Source organism: Mustela lutreola, chromosome 4 (assembly GCF_030435805.1).
Source record: "Mustela lutreola isolate mMusLut2 chromosome 4, mMusLut2.pri, whole genome shotgun sequence".
NCBI classification, from domain to species: Eukaryota; Metazoa; Chordata; class Mammalia; order Carnivora; family Mustelidae; genus Mustela; species Mustela lutreola.
In genome coordinates, this window is record NC_081293.1 from 117,666,211 (window position 1) to 117,684,962 (window position 18,752).

The following is an 18,752-nucleotide window of genomic DNA, read 5'->3' on the forward strand; positions in this document are numbered from 1 at the left end:
CTGGCCTTTCCTGAAATGTATCCTCTAGACCACTGGAACCGGAGTATCTTTATTCACTGTGAGCCCCTTGTACCACACCTGAGTGTGCTAAGGACGAGACTCCTGGTGGGTACCTGAGTACCTGACAGTTTATCCTAAAGGAGATGACTCAGGGTGGAAAGGCCGCACCCAGTCCTGAGGGGCGGAGCTCGCTGACCAGGTAAGAATGACAAGTCATATAATTAAAGGGTTGGGCCTTTGAACCTTGTGACATCACCCTGGCCCTTTGGGAAGAGAGGGGCTGGAGACTGAGCTCAACCGCCTCAGTGCCTCGGTCACTCATCTCACACAGTTTAAGACCCCAATAAAAACTCTGGATACCGATACTTGGGTGAGCATCCCTGGTTGGCATTGATGCTGGGAGGGATAACTTGTCTCAGGATGATGGAAGCCTTCCAGACTTTGTCCTATGGGCCTTTTTTTTTTTTTCTTTTTCTTTTGGTTGGTCCTAATTTGTACGCTTTCAGTGTAAAATTATATAAATTATAAAATTATAAAAAATTAAAAAATTATTAAAATTATAATAGTAAGTACTGCACTCTCTTGAGTTCTAGTAGTCATCGTAGTGAATTATCCAATCTGAAGGAGGCCTTGGGACCCCCAAATTTGCAGCTAGTATCTGAAGTGAGGGATATTCACTTCACGGCAGTCTGGAGGACCATGACCTTAACCTCCTCTTTGGCAGATAACACACTAGTCATTTATGGGGGCACTGACGGAGAATAAGAAGGGAAAGATGAAGTCCCTGCTTAGGGGGAATTTTAAATCCCTCTGATCAAACAAAACTCAGAATCAGGTGGCAGATAGAGGGGAGCCAGTCTGTGAAAGGGAGCAAAATATAACTGAGATTTGTTCCTTCTCCTCATGACATGAGATCTTTAATTTAGTCTCCAAAGTTATGTGTGCCTTATATTTTACCTTAGCACTCTTCCCTCCCAAAGCACTAGTTGGGAAATCCAGACAACCCTCCACGGTAAATGAACTTTCACGCTTCTGGTAGCTTGGGAATTAGTGATATTGTGGTTGAATGGATATTGAATTTTAGGCCCCCAAATTAGGAAGTAAGCTTTTTTTCCTGGAGTTTCCTCATCTTTGGAGTCTAAACTCAGCTTCTCAACATTTTTCCTAATAAGGGATCTCATCAATCATCTGGTCCAGCTCCGCTCGAAGGGCCAAAGATCCTCTCTGGGGTTCCTGTCAGGTTCTCATCAGCTCTGCTTGAATACTTCTCTCGGGAAGGAGTTCACTGTCTACCAAGGCAATCAACTTCACTTTTTTCAGTCTTCATTTTTACAGATTCCTTTCATTTGTTAGATTAAGTTTTTTTTCTCCTAAAGGTTTCTGCTCATTTTTGGTTCTAGCTTCATTTTCTGGAACGGCTGACCAAAAAATGAGAGGATGAGGATAAACCTGCATTCAACCCCTGACAGGATCCAGGCAAAATACCAAGAGGTTTGCATATGCTATCTTGAATTCTTCAAGCTCTCTCGCTGAGAGAGAACCACTGTGTTCTTCATCTTACAGGTGAGGAAACTGAGCTTTACAGCTTAAATCCCTTGCACGAGCTGGGATGGGGTTAAGGCACCTGAGCTGGAAGGGGGTGTCATTTATTCAAACTTTCCATGGACCTGACTTAGTCACATTGGGTACCATTTAAGACACATCTTTTACAGTGAGTATTTTATGGTTGATATTTTGATACATGCTCACAAATCTAACTTTGCTGAGTTTTCTGTATATTATTTTATGCTTTGACTCTGGTGTATAAGGAGGGGTGTGTGTGTGCATGCACACACAGGTTTAATTTTTCCAGAGCCCTTCCCAAAGTCTCAATATTGTGCCAACTGAAGTTCGCTTTGTGAACATCTTCTCATGGTAATCCCTTCATTTGGATCTGGCTGAGGTTTTGCAGCATTAAGCTTGATTTTACTTCTGTTTATCCCCGTGCTCTCTTTCCCTCATACTTTTCACTGCAAATGTACATAAATTCTGCTGGTCCAAGTCACCCCTTGGCTTATATCTTCTTCTTCTTCTTCTTCTTTTTTTTTTTTTAAGATTTTATTTATTTATTCAGAGAGAGACACAGCAAGAGAAGGAACACCAGTGGGGGCGGGGGGGGAGGGAGAATCAGGCTTCTCACCAAGCAGGGAGCCTGATGTGGGGCTCAGTCCCAGGACCCCAGGATCTTGACCTGAGCTGAAGGCAGACACTTAATGACTGAGCCACCCAGGCGCCCCTGGCTTGTATCTTCTGTCATACCATGTTTTTACTTTGAGTCACTGTCCAGAGTGACTAGGGGTCCAATACAATTAGGCAGTTGAACTATTCAAGAGGAATTCAATCCATTCTGAGACAGAGTAATGTCCGCTCTTAATGTATGGACATTAATTTATGATGATATGTTGGCATGGAAACACCGACATGTTTTGAGAACTTAAACAGCAAGAAAAGAACACAAACCTCAAATGTTTTTTTTTTTTTTTTTTTTTTTTTTTGAGCCCTGAGAGACTTTCTTTTGGGTTGAGAATGAATAGTGAGAGTGGTCTATAGCCCACAATGTGGAAATAAAGAGGTTTCGACTTACAGGCTGCCCAGGCTCATCTCCCCCGAGGATTCTGAAGCCAAATCCAGACTCCATCCTGCGAAGGTGAACATCCAGCTCCTTATAATCTGGACCTGGCATAAAGGAGAGCCTATTGAGTAATGAATCCTGTCTTTTCCCCGCTCCCTGAGAAACTGAACACACCAATGATAAATTAATTTTGTGGATGTGATTAATGAGAGTGCTGTTAGAGTTGGTGGAGAGCAGAGAGGATAAAAAAAAAATAATAACAAAAAAGTTCCAAAATTAGGTAGTCTATGGACTAACAGTGATCAAATAAGGGCATTACTAGGGTATTGCCATAGGCAGAAATAACATACAGATTTCCTGACTTAAAAAAAAAAAAAAATCCCCACAATGTCTCTGTAATATCTTATTTTCCTGAAAGCATTCAGATTGCTCTCAAGAAGATTGGCTGTCACTTTGAGGATGTTTACTCTGACTAGAACCATTGTTGCAGAAGTATGAAAGAAAAGATGACATCCTGGAACTACCTGGTAGAGAACTGCCTAGGAATTTATAAATATCTCTTTATGTCTTGATGCATCCCATTTCGTGTATGTTGGGGGGGGGCAGGAGGGAGATACAAATTTATGTCTAATGAATTTGTCTTTTTTAGAATTGTAAAAATTAGAAAAAAATAGAATTGGAACTTTTCTATATTGGGAGTTTGAGTGAAGTTTTTGTTTTCAGACTAACTTTCATAACTTAGGGGTAGAAATTTGCCTGGCATAAGTGAATGCTTACCTCCCTAAACCTTTTACAATGTGGAAGTCACTACTGAGCTTACTAGTGTATTTAAAATAAACTGGAAGAAGGATGCTTTCTTGCAGTTAGCTGAAAGAACAGAAATGTAGTTAAAAAATAAGCTGGGAGACTCCCGGATGCCAGTTTTTTCAATCCTAGAATAAATACATGAAAAGTCTAAAACCTCTTTTGACTTTTGAAGGTGAATGTGATTTTTGCTTACCCATTACCTTTGGACCTTTGAATCCTTCTCACAGGGGTAAAGTCTCCATCCTGACTTGTGCATACTTTCGTGGTCATTGTTGGGATGCCACTGAATGTTAGCAACTTTGGGAAATCTTGATGAGTGCCATCCTTTGCTTAAGAAGTATTTAGTGATCCTAAGCATTCCTGGTTTAGAGGAGGCATTAGAATTTATAGAAGCAATATTAAATTGCTCAACACGGGATGGTTTTGGAAATTGAGATGGGATTTCAGAGAATGATCCTCAGTGGGACAGGAAGATGTGTCTGAGCCATTTGGATACATAGTAGTAGTCCTAGTTGGAGAGAGTCAGTGAATGCTGGGCAGGCAAATCCTTCCCAGGCTCTACAGTAAGTGGGGCTGCTGAAGTGATCCAGTAAAGAAGGCACAATGACACTGAGTTCACCATGGAGCCCTCCAGTATGAGCTGTGCATTCCCAGTGATATATAGAAGACAACGCATTCATTTCCGAAATATAGGCATAAGCTGATGATGTGTTACTGTTCTCAAAAGACAAAATAAAACTAGTCAAGCACAAAAGTACACTTGCATATATGTATATAATGTGTAAGAATCCATGCCTTTCATGAGCGCATGCACATATAACCAAAGACCTTTCCATTCAATGACTAGTAGAGAACTCAGAGAAGACTAACCAACTGGATTTCCACATTCATTAGTCATTCTTTATAAATTGTATTACCGTTCATATTTGAAAGATGAGAACTTGGAAGAATTCGGTTGGGTGGTAAAAGGAAGATGAAAACTTTGCCCTGTACTCTATGAGTCACAATTGGCTTTTGAACTCCGCTCCTTCCTGGGGTCTATAAAATCATGTACGAAATCACACATTGGGAGTGTGTGTTCTTTTGGGGCTCTGGAACTCCAGGAAGATACAACAGCCCTATAAAATCATAGCAATCACAGGTACTCCTCCTGGGGAAGGCAGAAAGGCAAGGGGAGATAGGAAGATGACAGAAAATGCCCAAGCACTTACAAATCTATAGAAGTTGTTTATGATTCTACTGTTCACGGCAATCTCTTCTTAAGGTTACTTGAAGCTTAGAGGACTCTAGGCCATATATAAAATACATAGAGACCATAAAAAATACAAAGAGAGAATATATTTCTGACACTTAAAGTGATAGCACGAGCATATGTATAACCAGAACTTTCCATCTACTTCTATAAATATTCTCATTTTTGCATCCCTGGTGAGTAAAGCAAGTGGGAAACTGTTCTTCCAATGGCTTCAGCGTCAATCCCTATTACATGGGGGATCTCTAAAAGTTTACTTTGCAATCCATTTTATTTGCTAAATAAAACTTCGCCCTAAGAGAATGCTGAAATTATGAGAATCTCAGTAACAGAATTTTGAAATGTGCCAAAGTGAAAAAGGGTTTGTCTTGTGTCAGAGAATGCTGCAATTCCCAGAGAAATTGGAAAGCATTTCCTTAGCGAATGACTCAGTGCTCTCATTTTTAATAGAAAGGATACAGAACTTGGTTGGTTAATTTTATTTAACTTTGAGGAAAAGATGTGAGTGGGGCATTTGTCCTCATCCCCCTGTTTATTTTGTGCAGTTCAGTGACCTTACGATCTCCTGGCAATGGTCTGGCCACTCTGATTTCAAATGTAGGGTGATGTGTGCCAACCATGCCATATTCACCCTCCATTCTTCTAGGCAGAGATGGCTAGCTACGTGGTACATGAACAAGTTGAGAGAGGCAAAGAGAGAACTATTAGAGAAGGATGCTAGCAGCACACAGGACTTTTAAAAATTTCCTTGTTAATTTTGAACAGAGACTCAGAGGCTTTAGGGCATGGAAACTTTAGAGACATAGTCAACTGGAAAAAAATTTAAATGATAGATTGTGCCTTAAGGCAGTAGTACTTTTCTTTCTTTCTTTCTTTCTTTCTTTCTTTCTTTTTTTTTAGGGAAAATAAGAACTTTCAGAAGAATGATTTTTCTTTGGTTTCTTCTCCTACCTTCCCCAAACTTTTGAGTTGTTTTAAAAAATAACTAAAATTGGGATGCCTGGGTGGCTCAGTTGGTTAAGCATTTGCATTCTGTTCAGGTCATGATCCCAGGGTCCTGGGATCAAGTCCTGCATCAGGCTCGCTGCTCAGCGGAGAGTGTGCTTCTCCCTCTGCCTGCCGCTCCCCCTGCTTGTGCTCTCTCTGTCTTTCTCTCTCTGTCAGATAAATAAAAATCTTTTAAAAAAATGACCAAAATTATATGAACAAAGCTGAGACATATTACTCCCTGCTTTGTTAGCTCTCATAAGATTATGATGTTTCTGAAACTTTCCTTTAGCTGCTCTTCTGGCTTCATGACACATTTGTTTTTCTTTTTATTTTCCTTAAAGATTTTATTTATTTGAGAGGAAGAGCGAGAGAGAGCGAGCACAAGCTGGGGGTCGGGGGAGGGGCAGATTCCCCACTGAGCAGGGAGTCTGACCTGTGAGGCTCAATCCCAAGACCCTGAGATCATGACCCAAACTGAAGTCAGACACTTAAGCCCCCGAGCCACCCAGAAGCCCTGACTGATGATACATGGAAAATTCCCAGATCATACTTTGTCTCTTCCTCCATTAATGCACAAACACAGAGCAAAGAAATCTAAGGGCCAGCTCTTCACCGTACTGTGACAGAATTTAACAATCACCACCTCTCTCTCCTGTTGACTCGCTAACCATGCACCTGGAAGGTTGTTTGATGAAGGAGTCTGGTGAACACGAGTGGAACCTGAATCACTTTGGACATCACTCAACCGGGCCCCCACCGACAGCCTTTTTTGTTGTTGTTGTCGTTTTCTGCATTCTTGTTTATTCTCTTTCCACACTCTTTGTTTACCTTCTTTTCCCTCAACGTTTTTCAGAGAACTGTCAGGGATATTCTCAGGCATTGCTTGGACTAAGGAGAGGCAGAACACTCTGGATTTTTGTTTCAATGGCCATTCCTGACCACTGCTGCTTCTGCCTTAGAAGTTGGGCCACAGGATCCTCAGGCATTATGAATTAAATCATCTTAAGACATCTGTCCCAGATGAGACTTTCCATGAGCACTGTGGCAAATTACCAGGATGGAATTTGTAAGTTCTCATTTATGCTGGGCTCCCACTAATATTGAAAAAACCAGTAGTGCTAAAAGGAGCAAATGGTGGCCACATCCAGATATAAGGACAACCTCCCACATAAGAAAGAAAAGCAGAATTTCAAAAGGTGCTTCTTATTTTGTACTAAGATGCCAGAAGCTTCACATGTTGTATGTATCCTTGGTCTAGATTTGGAAAGACATGACTTTGTGCACAGTTTTAGGGAAAAGGGTGAGTAACTGAACACAACTGATTAATTTTATGAATGGATTCAAGCTTCAGAAATGCAAAGAACAGCATTTATGGATTAATTTGGCACAAGGGATGCTGCAAACATGTCAATTAAATTTTGGTACTTGAATCCCTTTTCATGTTTTAATTAAAATGTAAGTACCATGGGCTTATTATCAGTTTGGCACAGAGAATGAATTCATTCAATTTTTCCTGCTGGAAAGAGCATTAGTTATTTGGCTTTTCCTCACAAAGAGATCTAGGAAAGAGATTTAAGAAAGAATCAGGAATCAAAGGTGGTTATTAAATATGCCCCTGGTTTCTGAACTTTCAGTGCACTCCAGATACAGAATGAGGTAAGTAGGACTTAAATGGTTTCTATAGCTTGAATCTAGTATTACTAGACAGGTAACTAATATATTTTTGCTTTAAAAGAACACCTTCTCTTTACTTTTTCCCTTTATACCTTTGTTAATGTGAATGTGGCCAGACACATTTTAGCTATATAGAAGCCAAATCCCACTCTCTGTGGTTTTCTCCCTTAGTCTTCAAATCAACTCAGATTTCCCCATACCGAATATCCCCTCTTTCCCACCCCCCCCCCCCCCATTTCTGTCTTGGACGAGTAGGGCCTTCGTTTCCTCATCCTCAGTCTCTCATCTGTGACTTAACTCTTGCCAGTCTGGCTTTTGCTGTGTCAGCATTTCTGAAAGTGACCCCCTTTAAGGTCACTGATTACATCCTAATGACCACATCAAATAGTCATCTTCCCTTTCCGCATTCTGATTGATTTCTGTGCCTCATTTGACATTGTTGACACACCCTTTATGACCCCTGATATCTTCTTTTTCTAAGCAAGGGAAGTTCTCCTCAAAGTGATTTCTGCTCTTGGTTTCTGTGATACTCTGTATCCTGGCTTTTTTGGCTTTGGGTGAAGGTGTCCATTCAAAAGTCCTGGCTACAGATGCATTGTTTCTCACTAGCCTCCTTCCTTGATGATGGCGTAATTATCTTTATTCTACAGTATTCCATTATGCACTGCCTGTAGAAGTTGCTAAATAAATGTTTCTTGACTTCAATTGCTTTAAGATATTCCCCAAACCCCAACGCTCTGATAAACCACAGCATTATTCTATGGTGGACTTATCACTTCTCTTCATAATTACATGGTTTAGGACTTCCTACTAACTATTTTGCCTCTGTACCTAAGCCTCATAGGCAGCCAAAGTTAACAGATACCTTATAATTATGACAAATATATCTGAGTAAAAAATCATGACACATAATTTGATAAAGGACATTTTATAAATGTGAGAAGTATGCGAGATCTACTTATTTTGGATGTAGTGATGATTTTCCAGAATATTCTGATACCTGTGTGGACATTTAATCAAACATTTGGACTGGTTCTTTTCCTGAAAATCTGGACTACATAGTGGTATAATGTATGCAATCCATTATCATAACTTTTCTCTTTTAACTAATGTATATTTTTTGAAATGCAAAAGGATTGTGCAGATATATCAAGGTAATCTATGCTCTTAGGTGAGTTTTCTCTTGCTTCTTTTGTTTTTAAATAAAGTATATTCAGAAGCTGCAATTTTCAAAAAATGGGCTTGCTGTGGCCAATAAATAGAGATTTAGAATCTCAAATTAAATCCTACTTTCATTTTGCAACTGTAGTTACTAGATCTCATTTTCCTTCTGGGCATAAGACATTCTTTTAAAATTATAAGGGTTTTACACTCAATGTATAAGAATAGTCATAGCTTAAAAATTTTCAGACCAAGCTAAACAAATACTTTATACGTTATTGGAGGACAAAATGCTAAGCAATATCTTCCGTATTTTCTACATATCCAAAAAAAATGACATGGAAACTTACAGAATGAAATGATCTCAAGCACATATATTCTCCAAGGGGTGTTAGAACATGCTGAGATGGATAATGAGCTGTCATCATGGAAACACTCTAGAGATGTGTGCTGTGAGCCCACAGACCTGAAATAGTACTATTATTATGAAACATGCTTTTCTGCAATTGTTTCAGTGTTCTGGCTTTCAGTCCATTGTTCTAAGCAGATGTTCAAAGCACTTTCTAAAAGTAAAAAAAAAATCTGAATCTTCCTTTTCCTCCTTCATCTTTGTAATGACATTAAATATTTTAGCCTAAACCAAAATTGGTATTTTCAGAACTGTTAGGTCAACAAAAAAAATGTTTTTCCTTTTAAGTAAATTAACTGATTCTTACTGAAAGCTTTTGAACTATGATACTCTATTCTAACTTAAAATACCACTGAAATGTTGCATTTTGTAAGAGGCGTGGTTTAAAACAATTAATCTGACATAGGTATTTAGTTAATATAAAAGTCATTTCATCCCACATCAGCAAAATTTCTAGTAAGTTCTTTGGAAACATCTAAATTGCAAATCTCTTGAGATACTCTAGCTTATTTCTATTTATCTAGTCCAGCAGGGTCCAGTATAAATAAAATGTAAGCTACATAAATAATTTAAAATTTTCCAGCAGCCCATTTTAAAAAGCAAAAAGAAAGAAGTCCAATTAACTTGAATAATGGATTTTAAGCTGGTATATCCAAAATGTTATTTAAGATTCATCAATATAAAAAAGCTAGTGAGCTATTATACGTTTCTATTTCTTTTTCGTATAAAGTCTGGGAAATCCAGTAGGGACTTTACATACATCTTAAGTCAATCTAAGTTCAGAGTAGTCATCATTTCTACTGCCAACTAGCTTACATGTGGCCAGAAGCTACTATATCAGGCATCATGGACCTAGTCAGTGTGGTTGCTTTCACTGGCATCTGGTCTTTTAGCCTAGTCTTTTACTAAAGAAAGTTTATGGAAGTAATTAATGAGAATGACTTTTCCCCCTTCTCTTTTGGTTGTTTTCTTGGCAGCCAAGTAGACCCAACTTGATGAGACTTGCTTTCTATCTGAAATACGTATGTGGGTGAATCAAATTAGCACAGTGATTATATGCTAATAAGCTGATACTACTTGGAAGAATGATTTGTTACACAGAATGGAAGACGTTTCATTCACAGGACTGTGGGTTCTGAAGAATACTTGCCAGAGGAATCCATTCGAAAACTGGTCCTTGGTGGCACTTGTTCTGGATGGGAAAATGGGGAATTAAAATTGAAATTCATTTACAGCATTTTAAAATTCATCTTTAACTTTTTTTGTTGTTGCTCTTATAACTCACCCCCAACCTTTGGTGCTCCAGTTTAATGATTTTGTTTGTCTAAAATTCCATGGACGTCAGTGGACAGGAAATACCCTGTTTTATGTATATTTACAGGTCTGTAAATGTATTTCTTTTATATGCACGCAAAATAGAAAGATCCGAATCCTTTTAGATCAGAATGAGGAAAAAAAAAAAAAGATCCTCCTTTTCAAAAATTAAGCTTTGGTTCTCATTATAAAAATGCTTATTGAGGGGGTGCCTGGGTGGCTCAGTGGGTTAAGGCCTCTGCTTTCGGCTCAGGTCATGATCCCAGGGTCCTGGGATCGAGCCCTACATTAGGCTCTCTGCTCAGCGGGGAGCCTGCTTCCCCCCTCTCTCTCTGCCTGCCTCTCTGTCTACTTGTGAATCTCTCTTTATTTAAATAAATAAAATCTTAAAAAAAATACTTATTGAGAAGTAAAGTCAATCCAGAAGGTGAGCTATGCTCAAAATAAATAGGGATCTTTAAAATCAGGTTAAGAGATCATGTCATCGAGTACTGAGATGAAAAATGGAAAATTCAATCAATGAGTGTGTTGACTTGTGTCCATCAGTCCACATACTTTGCTACTTCCAATTACTTGGAGAGTTGAAGTGATTTAGAAGTATTTGAGTTATGCTGGTTTACTGTTAGCAATACAGATCCTTCATGAGGATTTTGATGTGATCTCTGCTACATATAACAAAAAAATTGGTGGACATGATCATAAAATCCTGTGTACAGACTGTGATAGATATATGAGGCACTATAAAAGTGTGTATTTTATTACATTAATAAAAATTAAAATAAGACCAAATTCTGATTGCTTTCTTATTGAACTTTGTTTCATATAAAGAGTTCTCCACTCTTCAAAAACAAAAATGAAATAAAAGCTTTTTGAGGGTGATGATGAGGCAGAGTGTCTCCAGCCTTCTGGGTTTGACAGGTGTTTCGGACCACACCCTGCACCCTGCACCCTCTCTCCTTGAGGGCAGAATGGTCATCCCTGCAGGTAATCTGTGTTTTTGCAGTAAAGGGAAATTAGTTCTCCAGAACTGTTATTTCTTAAAAATCCCCCATGTATGGTGTGACTGTGTAGGATTATAAATGGAGAAATATCCTTTCATCAGAAAGATAGAGATGTATTAGATAGAAGGCTCCTACCTTCTAATGACTTCCATTAGCTGTAAAAACTGACATTTTATATTATCATAATCTCCCTAGGACCTGCTTGCCATCCAGCAATTACATTCGGTTTACTGCAGCCCTCATGGTCTCATATTTATTCATGAACGTACTTTGGGTTGCATTGTTGACTTGTGCTACCAACAAAATTCTTTGACGTACTGAAGAACTTATAGTCAAGGACTGATTTTAGAGTTTACTTCCCACATCCTCCCCTGTTCCCCCCAAGTCCCCTCCCCCGCCACCATTCTCTGTCTGATTCCAGGAGCATGAAGTTGTAAACTATTGAATGAAATTAAGGTATAAGGCATAAGATTGGATCTCATTTCTAAAATACATGGGAAAAATGTATCCCCAACCTATTTATTTCACAGTTCATGTCATGGTAACTTTCTTTATTAAAAAAGACTTCTTAGAAATATAAATATTAGCATAATTGTTTACAAAGCTCCCCCAAAGTACTATTTTTGAGATTAGATTTTCCACTTAAAACGCACATATTAAAAACGGCAAACACTGAAATGACCGATACCCTTGATCAATATATTTTAGCTTCACTGAAATGACTGATCCCCTTGATCAATATATTTTAACTGCAAAGTGACGTATAATGTGCTATACTAGAACTCCAGCTGAAAGGCATTTATTTCCCCGCAGATTAAAGCATATCATAGATTACACGAAGGCCAACAATAATGATTTTCCCATGGGAAAAAAGCAGGGGAAATTAACCTTCATAGTATCGTGGAGGACATTTTAAATGATAATGTTATTAAAGTTTTCCCTAATTTTTCGTGATTCTAATGCTAAAGTCATTGACAGAAGTGTCTTGACATTAAGTATCATCTCCTTTTAATATTTCACTAAAATAAGAGAGTGCACCAGAGAACGTTTGTTAAGAACATTAAAGCCACTGAGGCCAGGGCTTGGTCGAGCAGCACTCGGATATGCAGAGGTTCTCTGGGAAGGCAAAGTGGCCTTTCACGATCGCTAACGGGCTGCCTACGGCTATTGCACCCGTGATGCCTCAGAGCCTTTCTGAAACCTATTGACATTTCCAGCTGGACTGTATCAGATGTTTGATCACATTGGCAAGGGAGACGGGAGCCTGAAAGATTGAAGTCGAAACACTTGCAAAAGGCTTCCGAGCTCTGGAAGTTGTGTATCACCCTGTGTGATGCAGATCCTGCCGTCCGTTTCCATTTAGAGTCTCAAGTCCTGCGCCCAGGCGGATCATGTTTTTACACTACCCCCATCTTTCTAAGTGGCTCTCGTGTAAGGAGGAGAGACGACGCCAACGACAGCCCTTGCTCACCGATGACATGGAAAAAGCCGCAGAAAAACCGTGACTTTACAACTACAACCACACATCGGTGATTAGCCGTCAGTTAAACATGCATTATCATACTGAACAATGAAAGAATTTCCCAATGAGCAATGAGCAACAAAACCTTCAGATAAAAGCCTTAAGTGTGAGAAACACCGCTGTCTGCTTTTGATTGGTTATGAGGTATAATTTCCTTTCAAGTATAGTACTAAAAACCACTTTGCTCCTCCATTATGCTCTAGCTGGCCGGAGGTTACCACTGATTGCTACCTTTGTGGCGATACTCAGTGCTTGATACGGGTTACCTCTTCCTCATTTCTGGAAAGGAAAAATGATCCTGTGAGTTTTCTGAAGAAATTCCAGAGGAATCTGTGTTCTAAAGAGGTTCTACTACAAGGCACATTACACCATATGGATCCCTGACACTTTTACGATGCTACATTTGAGTGATGTCTTACTGCAAGGGAGCACAGACATGTTGTACCTCATAAATTGTTTATTTATAATCAGCAAGGTTCAACACGAAGAGAAAAAAGCGTGGACAACTTCACTCATAATTCAACTTGGGTTCACACCAAGGGACGGAATCACAAGGGAAGGGTTTCAGAGAATACGGATTTTTCTTCTCTTGTTTCTTCCTGTTTTCATCTGCTTGTTGCTCAGGCTTCTGATGCTGCAGTGGGGAGTATGCTCGAGAAATAGCCCCATGAACCGAGGGTGAGGAGACAAATCTTTACGGAAAGTCTGGTTTAAAGCAAAGTGAAACAACAGGACAGAGCCCTCATTGCTAGATCACCAAGTTCTTTAGCATGATCAGAACTTTATTTTGGAGGATTCCAAAGTGATTCCATTGTCTTTGGGAAGTACTTCTATTGCCTTGCTTGGCATCAGAGGAGGAGTCACGACAGCCATTGTTCTGAAGTTATGTAAGTAGAATCCTTACTAGGGTCTGGAAGTCTGACAAAATCACCTCCCTTTGGGGTCTGTGCTTATTGCGATGTTGAATCGGATTTACTATCTGTGAGAAGAACGAGAACTCGTGGCATAATCCTTAGATGAGTGAAGCCTTGCTGCCTATTTTTGGTACTTAGTTTGCCATGCTCTAGATTTCTGCATATACACAATTTTCTGAGTATGGAGGCAGTTTGCTGGGAATCTAGCTACAGAGACAAGCCACCCCATATGTCTATACCTCAAATTAGGAATAAGGCATGTATGGGCAAAAAGTCAGTTAACCAAATAAATTAGCTTGAAGGAAATTGTTGATCAGAGTAGGTGTGAAAATTTTTATTCATGTTCTGTACACTTAGATATATGCTTTTCTGGGACAGGAATGATGTTATTTCTTTAATAGATTAGATAATAAAGGTAAACCATATAATTCATCATTCAACTGAGGACGAACTAGAGAGTAAAAGGGAACCTATTAATAATTAATGCCAGGATGACAAAGAGAAGGACTGTTCTAGGCAGAGTGGTATGTGTAGTCCCCCTATGTCATCTCATAGGGATATTATGAAACTGTTTCTTCTCAGATCCTAAATATGTGACACCATCACGTGTCCGGAAAAATGGCAGGAGAAGATGGGAGGGGAAGAAGCAGCAAGGGCCTTTAGATGTAGTTTCTTTTTCAAGGTTAGAAATGGTAAACAAGGGCGCCTGCGTGGCTCAGTGGGTTAAGCCTCTGCCTTCGGCTCAGGTCATGATCTCAGGGTCCTGGGATCGAGCCCCGCATCAGGCTCTCTGCTCAGTGGAGCGCCTGCTTCCCCCCCTCTCTCTGCCTGCCTCTCTGCCTACTTGTGATCTGTCAAATAAATAAATGAAATCTTTAAAAAAAAAAAAGAAATGGTAAACAATAGTTTCTTTTTCAAGATTAGCATACAAAATGAGAAAATGTAAGCCCTTCCTCTTGTGATTGCAAAGAAAATCAGTCCTCCTTTTATGGGAGTCCTGAGAAAAGGAGAGAGAAGGGAGAAGTAAAAAACTCCATGGCTTATTTGTGCAAAGGTGTGTATTTTCCTTGCTTTCAACTTTAAAAAGATGCAAGTAATGCGGACAGCAAGAGTCAATTATCAGCAGAGGCTATTATTACACACAGAGAAAAGTGATCTTTATCACAGTCTTAAACAGAAATGGGGATGGGGAGATTTTTGCCTTTTTCTGGGAACTGCTGGTAATACCATAGGGTCAACACTTATGTAACGAACATGAAAACCCCCCAAAAGGCTATTGGTCAAAACCTCTTTTGGGATTTTTGGGAGGCATGTTTCTTTCATATATATAAGCTTTAGCTCATGTGGAAGTAAGTTAGAAAAAAAAGGGGAGTGGGGGAGGGATAGGGTGGCTGGATTATGGACACTGGGAAGGGAATGTGCTGTGGTGAGTGCTATGAAATGTGTAAGCCTGATGATTCACAGACCTGTACCCCTGGGGCAAATACTATATTATATGCTAATAAAAAAATAAAAAAGATAAAAACCAAATTTCTTTCTGCACAGCATTTTCCAGTAAGGACTAATGAGACTTTTTATAATGAGAAGATATTGAACACATCACATTCTCCTGGTTAAACACCAGTTTTGCCGATGGAATGAGAAACTATTGGTCTAACTGTCCAATTACACTGAGACTGTTGTCTATAATTATGGCCCAGCTTCGCAGGTTGGCATGCTGATAGGGAGGCTCCGCTGGGTTGTGTCATGCAGTCTCATTCAGGAATTGTCTTCCTCGGTTTTTGTGTCCTTGATTTTGGTGGAGGTTTTGTACAAGTGGGATTTCTCATGATTTTTTTTTTTTCCTCATAGAGCACCCAGCACGGTCCTAGACACGTGTCGCTTGTTTTGTACACTCTTGTTGATTGATGTGGACCCTGGAGGGGCCACCTGTAGGTACTCCGCCTGCCGCTCTGACATTGGAAACATCACCCTGCCTGCTGGAGGAATCTTCATTCCCTCTTTCTTCGGTTCCCTCTCATCCTGAGATCTCAGGAAGATGGGAGGCATTTCCAGTTTTTCTCTCTTAGGCACACACCCATCATGTGCTGTTTCATGTGGCTCTAGCATCCTACGGTTGTTTTTGTTTGTTTAAAATCACTACCTTTTTTTTTTTTTTCCAGGAATACATCTTTATTAAGATGTCCCGTGCATGCACATTAAAGTGTCAGCATAATCTAATTATGAGCCAAATGAGGCAGAGAAGCATTTACATCACTTGATAAATTTCCATCATTTGCAGGGGACTGGTGACTTGAATCCAAATACTTCTTGACGGCCGTGGTATAGCGAACATTCTGTAGCTCTGTACAGCAGACGTTTGTGGGTGGAGGTACAGCCTTTCTGTTTTGGTTACTGCAACCCAGTTTCAAATGTGAACGCAAAATGTCTTTTTGGTTTTAGACCTGGTTGTAAGGGAAGATACCATGAAATTGCCATAGGCCAGGGAAAATGTCAGAGACCTTCGTTTAGACAAGCTCTGCTTGGGATTCCCTTCCATACTTTCCCTGGTCCCCCATGGGTTTTTCTCCCAGGAAAAAGTTTTCAGGGACATAAGAACAAACAAAGTGAAACCTAAGTGTTATACATGAGATTCAAAGGAATAAGGCATGGTTCACATCAAAATTCTGAATATGGTTCCTTTGTACGGATGCACATATTTCACGATCATAAAAAATAAAAAACCTATTAGAAGACGATGGGAAATACACTGAGCTTTCCCCCAACTCATTAAAAAAAATTTTCTGGCATTCCAAACATGTAAGGGAAGGAATGAAACTTTTTAATAATTGGAAAGAGGGAACGTAGAGAGGGCAAAGGGCTGCTTTGTTATTTTCTAGACACGTGCAAGTCCACAAGCAGAACGAACTGATCAGCTATCCAGAGACCTGAGAAAGTAGGGCTGTGTTTGTTTGGTTTCCTTAATTTCAGGGTAGAGCTCTGCTTCCCTGACATGATTTCTCTGTTTTCTTTCACAGTCCATTTAGTGTTATGAAATAACATGATAGAAAAGCAAAGGATGGGAAAAAAAATGAGCTTGCCCTCTTTTGGCTTCCCAAGACTTGTGACCCTGAAAACATTGCTGTGACCTCAGAAACATTAGAGAGCTGACAAAAACATGAAGGGGGGGACACCATTAGAGCAGAGGCAGCAGTGGCATCCGTGGGGCACAGATGGGGCGGAGGGGGCCAGGGTGAGAGTCAGGCTATTGGGTGTTGGCGAGGCTGTGAAGGAGAGGAATAAAGAGCTCCCAGGGGAGGACAGAAACAGAAAGGTATGGGAGGTTAAGGTGGATGGTTTGCTTGGATTGTTACAGATGAGCAGCAGAAAGGCAATGAACAGAAACAGCATTGCAGGGGCTGGATAAAGAAATCGGAATTCTTTTAGGGTTGAAAAGAAGGTCATGTGCAATTCCTGCCCAGACACTGAGGGCACCACAGTATCAGACACCATGAAGGGAGGACAGAATAAATGCCCACACTGCCTTTGTCCCGAACAATAAAGCCTCGCATTGGTCAGGAAACTACAAAAGAATGGGAGCCAATGATTATCGAAGGGACAGAAACAGGAGGGAGGAACCCTTGAAGCTCCCTAGAAGTAACCAAAAGTTAAGACAAGCCAAGGATGTGACGATATTTTCATCCTGCAGTGCATTTCCCTCCTTCAAGTTAGAACCTGTACTGTCTTTCGAGCTGTATAATCTGTTTACACTTATTCTCATCTGCCCAGTTACATTTGTAAGAGCAAGACATACTACTCGTCTTTGGTATCTCTCCACGGTCCTGAGAGTTCAGTGGGTATCCCAGGGATACTGGATACTGAAGCAGAAATGGTATTATGAACTGTGTTCAAATATTTTCAGTTCTTTTGTTTACTGAGCATTAACACCCTGAATTCACACCCTATACGGTACAGCTAAACATACTACTTTGTTTTTAGTCTGTTGTAGCAAAGACAATCTAACTACACAATCCTTTAAAGACATTTCAGTTGTTCAATCAGAAGGGGGATGATGAAATACAGTAGCCTTGCTTAAAATAAAGCCGATTGTTTAAAATAAAGAGGTGTGTGTGTTGGGGGTTCATTTTGATAAAAATGATTTCCCGATGCTTGCCCTGCTGTCCTATTTTATCAGCGAAGAGAGCTTTTACAGAAGGTGATAGAGGATGGGGAAACGGTATTATGTCTCATCTTCCCCTTACCGGTTGGGTACATAATTCTCAGCCCCCAGATTTCAGATCCTCTACAGTCACACAGAATTTAAAACTTGCTATTCGTGTTTCAGATGATAAAGCTGGAGAGAAGACACTGGCGGAACACAGAGACCAAGCAAATCAGCAGCCTGTGAAAGGGAGCGCGAGGGGACCAGATACTTCTCACGAGGCTAGGTTTCTTGATCCATTTACTTAAATTCATATACTGTGCATTTGTCTCATAGATTATACATTCATGCCATTCAGATTCCTGGCCTCTAACATTTGGAAGAGATGACCTGTCAGGTGGTGGAAAGAGGCATGAGGAATGTATATGCAATATTCAAAACCTTTGTTTTCTAATATTTATAAAGTGCAATGAAATAATTTTAGAGGACCTTCAAATAGGATGACAAGCCTATACATGATATTTTGTTTTATGACCAAGCGGGCCCTGCTGCTTTCAAGGGGCCCTGCTGTTAAAGGAGAAGCAGAAATTTTGGGTAGAAATGATTGGCCCCCGGCTCTCTCCTGGTTTTAGAACCATCACTTTCATGGTTTTGAGTTGGAAGAACTTACTTTTAACGTTTACTCTTGGCCCTAAATTCTTCAATGATTGCATTCAAGAAAAAAAAGTCTAAGCTACAGACTCAAGATCAGATTGCACGTAAAAATCCCAAACAGTTTTCGTATTATTTGGTGACTTCAGCAAAACTGCCCACCTCTTCCAGCACCCCTCCCTCATCCTCCCCACCAAACACATCCCTGATTTTCCTCAGGGGCTTAGAGGGAAAACAGTAGGAAATAAAATATAAAACCAAAAGATATAAGTTTCTTTCCTTCTTTCTTTCTTTCTTTCTTTCTT

At 39.9% G+C, this 18,752-nt stretch overlaps 1 protein-coding gene and 1 long non-coding RNA gene across 9 annotated transcripts in view; one reads left to right on the top strand and one right to left on the bottom strand.

Annotated features, from left to right (window-relative positions):
* Positions 1 to 18,752, bottom strand: part of MAGI2 (membrane associated guanylate kinase, WW and PDZ domain containing 2) — a 1,359,941-nt gene that overhangs the window by 165,491 nt on the left and 1,175,698 nt on the right. For 5 of the 8 annotated variants that reach the window (XM_059170942.1, XM_059170941.1, XM_059170948.1 and 2 more), the window contains 2 exons: positions 10,055 to 10,096; positions 2,624 to 2,715 (listed from right to left, as the gene is read on the bottom strand). In XM_059170942.1, coding sequence (XP_059026925.1) covers positions 2,624 to 2,715; positions 10,055 to 10,096 — 134 coding nt within the window. The remainder of the gene's footprint in view (positions 1 to 2,623; positions 2,716 to 10,054; positions 10,097 to 18,752) is intronic. The other 3 variants (XM_059170944.1, XM_059170943.1, XM_059170946.1) reach the window with 1 other exon arrangement.
* LOC131829304 (uncharacterized) lies at positions 255 to 18,704 on the top strand. Its single transcript, XR_009352816.1, has 3 exons — positions 255 to 370; positions 1,401 to 1,563; positions 17,980 to 18,704. It is a non-coding gene; the product is annotated as an uncharacterized LOC131829304 (long non-coding RNA).